We start from the raw sequence: 8,273 nt of genomic DNA on the forward strand, positions 1-8,273 counted from the left end.
TGCCACCCCAGGAGTCTGGGGTTCTCTATGAAAGAGATTCCTGATATGCCCGCTGTGCTGCTCTTTGGGCCCTCCTTGATCTGTTCCAAGCATCCTCCGGGGTATTTTTTTCATGGAGTGGGGATAGTACCTAAATGCTCTTAGGGATTAGCTAAGTATACCTGGGAGCAGATCCGTTGAGTTTTAGTCCCAGGTGAGCCCACCAGATGGGCTGCTCCAGCATCTTGAGGGAGGAATTCAGCCTTATTTGATGAATAGTGCCTCTCCTCATAGGAAGATTTTGAAGTCTCCCTATCTCAACATATATCTTCACTCCATATGCTTTATAAAGATTGAAAGGGAGAGAAAAAGTTTGCTTTTATCTATTTCTTGCTTCACGAATGTTGGGAGCAACCCTTTATGTTGCTTCTTCATCCTCACTCTCTACATACATCTTATTGCTCTGCAATTTAATTTTTGTCTCAACATCACATAGAAATTGCTAATGACCTCAAATTGCCAAAAATAATAGATGTTTTTTAGAAGTTAATTTTACCTGGGTCCTCTCCATATTGGTCCCTGTCTATCAGTTTCTCCTTCTGGAACCACTTGCCTTTTATGTGTTTATATATTTTATTTTTAGTGTTAATTTAATAGCATAAAAAAGTAATATTGAAGTTGTATTCTGATTAAATGCTCTTGAATGAAAGATGCATCCTCTGATCGTTTGATTTAATAGAGCAGCACTTCACTCCATCATGCTCTGTTTTATTTATTGCCATGGCACATATCATGACACACCACATTATGAAGTCACTTATTTGTTTTTTTTCTTTCTCTCATAGTAAAATGTAAGCTCCCTGAGAGCATGCTCTTTTGTCATTTTTGTTCACAGCGCCAAGGCTAGATGTGAGTATGTAGCAGTAATTTAATGAACATTTATCAAATAGGTGAATAAACATTGAGGAGATTGAGTTGTGGAGAAGTCTAGACTAATTTCAAAATGTGATGCTGGTATTCATATCCAATGATTTTTTTGCCCTTCTCTCTTGAATGTTATTGTGTTTCTAGTAATGTTTGCTATTAGAATTTCTGGTGTCACTTTTTAAGCAACATAAATGTAAGTGGGAGATGTTTTGAGAGCTAATTTCAAAAAAATTAAAATAAAAATGAAAGTCCTATTAATAATAATTTTTGGAAATAGAATACTTTGTACATTTTGATAAATATGTAAAATGCATTATTTTTGCCAGAGCTAATATACTTGATGTTTTAGCAATTTTGTTAAACAGAATATTAAGTTGGTAAATTTTGTTAAACTGAATATTAAGTTAATGTGAGATGATGCAAGGTGAGCTTCAGCTTACTAAAATTAAGATATATTAAGTCAAAATTATTGTCAAGGATAGTCAAGGAAAGTCACTGATTTGTGAGAACATTTGGGAAATTTTCTTCTTGACTGTCAAAGAACATGGTTGGCAAGAAAGCAGTTCTGTTTGAACTGTAGTAACTTACATTCTTAAGTTGGGTAACAAAACATTATATGTTGATAAAAGTGTGAAGTCACAACCAAGAAGGATTGGGAATAATAATGTGTTGTTCAGTGTTGGGAACTGCCCTGCCTGCTTTCAGAAGCTGTAAACCCCCATGGCTAAGGTTGAGTGAGAGACATTGGGACCATAAGCCATTAAGGAGACAAGGCCTATCTCCCTGGCAGGGGCACCACCTCTGCCCACTTTTACTTCACCCTGCTTGGCCCTGAGCTTGACCAGTTAGCCAATGACGGGTAAGATTCCTTAAGGGAGGGATGACCTAAGCCAGGCATAGTCACGAAGAGGCCCTCAGGGAAGGACTTGGGGGGGCTATAGAAAAAGGGAGTGTTGGACACTTGCCCCTTGGCTTTGACATAACCTCAGTCCTCATTCTGTCTACAAGAAGTCTCCTAATCTCTTGGCTGCCTTACTTCCCCTGCCTGACTTAAGCCTGAAACAATGAGAGAGGGCAGTGCAGTCTTGTGCTGGAAAGGGTGGATTCCCCAGGATGATCAGGCCTAAGAAGGAATACATAAAACCCTGTGAAACCTGCTTTGCTAAGAATGCCTTCAATTTTCTGATAATGGTCCAAGCATGAAATGAGTTTGTTTCCCAAAGTTTTATAGCCCTTTAGGTATCTGACCCTGACTCAGAATAAGCCCTCAGAGTTCTTTGTTTGTTATCTATCGTTTGACACTTACTGCCTGACAATGATTGATGAGCTTCACCTGTATTCCTGTGCAAACTGAACCCAATAAAAGCCCATTGAGGAAAAGGCTCTTGGCCCTTCTCCTTTGAGAGATTGGCAACCTTTCCTCCTCAAGCAGATCCTGTCTTGGTAGACTTATTCTCATCCATGGTGGCCGGGAGAGGTGGGCCCTGCAAGTGGAGCCCCCCCCACAGTTCAGGACAGTGTAGAAAATTCTATGGGGAGAAGTGATATAGATATCCAAAGGAAGAACACTGGCAAGCATTTCTCAGGTAGGTTTATTCTCTACAGCTGAAATCACATGGTATTTCAGAAAAATCTATAAATACCGAAAATTACCATCTCTGATACAATGTCATGTGCTCTGAGAAAGTCTGTTTTCTGTGATAGTTTTCACCAGTGAACTTGCTGAAAGGAAGGGTGAATCTGCTCAACGGGTTTCTTCAGGACATTAGATGAACTTAGTTATAGTGACAGAATTACATGTATGATTTTGAATGGAATGGTGATGTAGTCTAAAATGGATGACAATAATAAGAGGAATCTCATTATTGTGTGCAAGATTATGGAATATTATGACTTTAGAAAAGGAGACTTTTGGAGGAGCTCAGCAGAAAAACCGTCTTCTGAATTCAGAAGTGGAATAGAATCAACAGGTGGATGCTCTAACCCACTTTTTGGAGGATTCTTCCTGAATAGGTGAGATGAGTGGCCATGAGGCCATTCTAGTGATGCTCTGACAGCCAATAAATAAGTAGATGGATGAGTAGTCAGTGTCATCCACTGACTCCCTCTGTAGCTCAAAATTGTTCTGTTTGTCAAAAGGGACATCCAGTAAGTTAAGATCATTTGGGGCCACTGTCTGGACTGACGTGAAGCTGCAAGTGGATTTCATTGGCCCCAGGAGGGTATTGATGAGCCCTGACTGGGATAGGCATGTATTCTGAATTTCAATTTCCTTTTTTTGTAATGGAAAGAAAATGCTTCAAATATCATCACAGGATAGAACAGAAAAGATATGAATTTGGAACCTGCATTTATGTACCTTCCTATCAAGGGGCCAACTTTACTGTATTACACCATGAATCCGAAGAAGAGAAGAGATTGATCTGTTATCTGGAGTGATGAATTTGAACTACCAAAATGGAAATTAGGTTGCTTCTGGACTGTGGAGACAAGTAGACTGTTTGGGAGACCCAGGGCATTCTCTGAGGTACCTCCTTGTACTTCCATGCCCAATAGGATAGGTTAATAGAAAATATACTAATGATTAAAGAGGCTAAATCTTTAGCAGGATGACTGAGAATTGATCATTAAGGAATAAAAATTTTAGTTACTCTACCAAGTGTGGACAGAGTTGGGGGAAATATAATACATATCAATTGTGATGTGAACAATTATAAAAATTAGAAGTGTAGTAGCTTTGAATACTCTCTATTAGGTTTTTATGTGCAAACTTTTATTTCTAATGCTAGCCATTTTCTTCTCTCTCATTTACATTTGTATTTTTACATGTTATTAGAAATTAACTTTACAGTTTAGTCTTTAAGCAAAAGACATTCAGTGTGACTATGACTCATTTGTGGAATAAGTAATACATATGCAGCATTGCTTACAATGACTGCTGGACTGTGCATCTTGGTTATTTTGGGAAAAAGGTGAGAATTCTTTTTATGAAGAATAGCTGTATCTTTTAAAATAGAACTGTCAAGATGTTTGGCTGTCGTATGGGAATTTGAATGTGCATAAAAGGGTGTATATGGAAATTGACTAATCAGAGCTGTATACCATGCTGGCAGTGAACTTTTTGTGACTAAGTTATAAACTCATACTTTTTGGCTTGCTCTGTGAAAGTAGATCTGAGCCCTTTAAACACCTTTGTCAGCTGGAATGATGGTAAACTTTTTTAGTAGAAAAGACTGGAGAGACATTTCAAGAAGATACTTTGGCTTTTAAAAAAACTAAGATGCAATTTACATGACATACCATTCAGCATTTTCACCATTATAAAGTGTTTAGTTCAGTAGATTCCAATACACGCACAATGTGGTGCAGCTATCAGGTCTAATCATAGACATTTTCAACACCCTCAAAGCCCGTGTACCCTTTAAGTAGTTGTGCCATTTTTCCTTCCTTTAGCCCATGGCAATCACTTATCTGCTTTTAGTCCTCATGGATTTCCCTATTTTGGACATTTCATATAAATAGAATCACAAAATATTTCTCTTTTCTGTCTGGCTTCTGTCAGTTAGCATAATATTTTCCAGGTTCATCCATGTTGTAGCATGTGTCAGTACTTTTTTACTTTTTCTGCCTGGATACTATTCCATTGTGTGGATATATCACATTTTGTTTATCCACTTGTCCGGTGAGGTACATATTGGCTGTTTTCAGTTTTTGGCTATTCTGATGTCTTTATGAACATTCATGTACAAAATTTTGTGTGGACATATGTTTTCAATTTATCTTAGTAGGTCCGTAAGAATGGAATTGCTGGTTACATGGTAACTCTTGTTCAACCACTCAAGAAGCTACCAGACTGTTGTGTAGAACACCTGCACCAGGTTACATTCCCAGCAGCTCTGTATGAGCTCATGGTTTCTGACATTGCTTCTGTCCCAGTGCTGCTTCTAAGAGGTTGTTCTCCAAGGAGAAATCACATGCAGACTTCCTAAGGTCATTCTCCAGACCATGGTCCAGGATACTTCCTGTGACATACCGGATTCAGCAGACCTGTGCCTCCTGACAGACTGTATCAGGAATGAATTGCTTATGAAGTATCTACCCATATTAAGGGCAAAGTTGTGTAATGAGGTCAGGGAAGATGCAACATGAATGTAATCCAGAGTCCTTGTTTTCAGAAGCATGCATTTTTGTTACATGTACAAATGTTAAATTTTAATTTACTTTGAAATAATTGGAACTACTTTTTAAGGGCATTTTCTAAGACCATTTTCTTCTTTCCCTAAGGAGAAAACTTTACCACAAAGTTAAATGAATTTTTCCTTGTGTATCTCATACCTCAAAGTATGGTAGCTGTATAAGTGTGTCAATCCCTGAGTGGCAACACTGCTCTAGAAGGTTTCACTTTTTACTCTTACTTATTTCCAGTGATAGGAAATTTCATCATAATTTTCATATGCTTTTTTTGATTAGTGAGGCTGAAAGGCTTCCTGATGTTATTGGCCATCGTTCCTCATGTTTACCATCCAGGCCTCTTCAGAGCTGCAACCTGTTCCTTCCTAACCCCTGTATGGTGTTCCAGTGAGGTTACTTTGTGGACACATCTTCACCCATCAAGCAGCCTCTGGAAGCCACGTCTGAGCTCATGCATCCTGAGGGCATAGACCATGGGGTTGAGAGCAGGGGGGATGACATTGTGTAGCACATTTAGGAGTACAGGGATAAGGGGAATCTTTTCCTCTACAAGGTATGTGACAGACAGCACAATAATACCTGTATAGAAGAAGAGGATGAGGATGAGGTGTGAGCTACAGGTGCTCAGAGCCTTGGAGATTGCTTCTGCTGAGTTCAGCCTCAACACAGTGTGAAGTATTAGAGCATAGGAAGAAAAAACCAGAGCCATATCACTTCCAACCAGGATCCAAGCTAACATCAGTTGGTAAAATTTGTTCACAGTGATGTCATCACAAGCCAGGCTGATGACACCCAAGTTAGAGCACAGGCAGTGGTCAATTTCATTCTTGGAGCAGTAGAGCCTTTGGGCAGCCAGGACAGGCACTGGCATGGGGAACAGGCTATTTCTGAGCACCATGAATCCTATGACTTTAACCATAAAAGCTTCAGTGACTATGGTGGGGTATCGCAGTGGGTGACAGATGGCTATGTATCTGTCTACTGCCATGCACAGGAAGATACCAGACTCCATGCAAATGAAGCAGTGAACGACGTACATCTGAACAAAACATTCAGGGAGGCTGATGGCCTTGGCATCAAACCAGAAGATGGCCAGAATCCTGGGCATAACAGTGCTGGCCAAGCCAATGTCCACAACTGCCAATATGCTCAGGAGATGGTACATGGGCTCATGGAGTGTTGACTCATGTTGGATGGTAATCAAGATGAGGGGATTGGCAGCAAGAGCTAAAAGATAGAGCAGAGCCAGTGGCAGGGAGAACCAGTGCTGCCACTCATGAATGCCTGGGAGCCCCATGAGGATGAAGTGGGAAATCTGGAGGCTGGAGCTGTTGGCAACCCTGGTGGAGGTATCCATGGCACCGGTGCCCCCTTCTCAGTGTCTGTCCATGAAAGTGGAAGAGGAAAGAGGTTGCATTGGAAAGTTCAGCTAAGGGTCTTAATTAGTGACTTCCAACAATGAACGAGTTTATTTATTTGTGAACTACTGCCACCTTTTTTTTTTTTGGTTCTGGGAGGTATCCCATAGAGTAACAATAAGGAAAGCCTAAATTAGTTTACATAGAAAAGTGGAATAGATAATTTTCATCATCACTCACATGTCTAATAAGCATGTCCAAATGCATCAACAAGAATGTTATCACCAACAGATAACAAATACTAATATTTGGTTTACTCACTTCCTCTTTTCTGTGTTATGTTTAAGCACTTTACATCATATGGAGAAAATGTTGTATCTTGTCTTTGTCTTTCAGCAATATGTTCTGAGACTTAAAATAGGTGCTCAGTAAAAAATTATTGCATGAATACAATGAACCACTCTTCAGTATCATTAAAGCAATGTAGATTCTTAATTGTAATGCACACTTTACATTGTTATATTTGACTATTTCCCAAATTACTAACCACTATTTATTTTCAGATTATTTCCTAGAATACAATTTCAGAAATAAACAAAAGTGATATGTGCAAGGTACATAGCCTTCTTAAGATATTAATTTTTTTGACAGGAGACTTAAAGTGTTATTTGGAGAAGGTCACTTTGTTAAAAAATAATGTCTTCAATACCATAATATGAATTAGATTTACAGTTATCAAGCAAGGAAAAATGTGACAAGGGAGTGTCAAATAAAACAGAAAAGTTTTATGGTATAGAAGAAAAAGGTGTAAAAGATCATGAGTACTTTTTATTTTGATGAGATCCCATTTGTTTATGCTTTCCTCAATGTCCCTTGCTCTAGGGGACATACGAGTGAAAATACTGCTGGGTGGAATATCTGAGATTTTCCTGCGTAGGTGCCCATGAGTAAATGAATGTATCAAAAAACTATGGTACATTTACACAATGGATTCTATGCAGCAGAAAGAAAGAAGGAGCTCCTACCCTTTGTGACAGCATGGATGGAACTGGAAAGCATTATGCTAAGCGAAATAAGCCAGGTGTTGAAAGACAAATACCATATGATCTCACCTTTAACAGGAACCTAATCAAGAAACTAAGAAAGAAGCAAAACATAATCAAAGACACTGAAATTGAGAACAGGGTGACAGTGACCAATGGCAGAGGGGAGCGAATTTCAGGGGAAAAGGCTGAAGGGTTTGCAGGAACAATTATAAAGGACACATGGACAATAATGGAGGGTGGGTGGGTGGAAATGGGAGGGAGGTTGGGAAGGTCGGGGGTTAGGTTGGGGTGGGGGAAAAAGGTAGAGAACTGTACTTGAACAATAATAAAATTAGGAAAGAAAAATAAAAGATCATGGGTACTGAACCTGGGAGAATAGCCAGATGTAGTTTTCCCAGTTGGGATATCTAGAAAGATAGAGAAGCTGAGATTGTTACTAAAAGGAAGGACAGGAGCATCTCATTGGGAAGTATTTGGAAGATTTGCCTAAAATGTGGTTGGCAATAAGAAGCCAGAAATCCGGTTTGGTTACAAGCAAATCCCAAATTGTGAATTGTTAAATTAAGAGGCATAAATCATATTTTTTTAAAAAAACTGTGGTTTTTTTTCAGAAGGATTTGTGCAGAGTTACCACATCCGTTTATAGAGGTCGCACATTGCAGGACACATAGCAATTCATCTGGAAGGTGCCCCCTGGAATCATATACGGACAGTCCTCACACTGTATGCAGCTGCCCTGCCCTTACAATTAATGCACTTCTAAAATTTCAGA

At 39.2% G+C, this 8,273-nt stretch overlaps 1 protein-coding gene across 1 annotated transcript; it reads right to left on the reverse strand.

The window, feature by feature from the left end:
- Positions 1-4,963: 4,963 nt before the first annotated feature.
- LOC112317621 (olfactory receptor 56B4) lies at positions 4,964-6,475 on the reverse strand. The gene has a single exon (XM_024574699.4). The coding sequence runs from the start codon at positions 6,452-6,454 to the stop codon at positions 5,510-5,512; it is 945 nt and encodes a 314-aa protein (XP_024430467.2). The 5' UTR covers positions 6,455-6,475; the 3' UTR covers positions 4,964-5,509.
- Between the last annotated feature and the right edge of the window lie 1,798 nt (positions 6,476-8,273).

Source organism: Desmodus rotundus, chromosome 5 (assembly GCF_022682495.2).
Source record: "Desmodus rotundus isolate HL8 chromosome 5, HLdesRot8A.1, whole genome shotgun sequence".
Classification (NCBI taxonomy): domain Eukaryota; kingdom Metazoa; phylum Chordata; class Mammalia; order Chiroptera; family Phyllostomidae; genus Desmodus; species Desmodus rotundus.

Excerpts from the sequence above, each read along its gene's own strand:
- LOC112317621 (XM_024574699.4), bottom strand. The coding sequence starts at position 6,454 with ATGGATACCTCCACCAGGGTTGCCAACAGCTCCAGCCTCCAGATTTCC.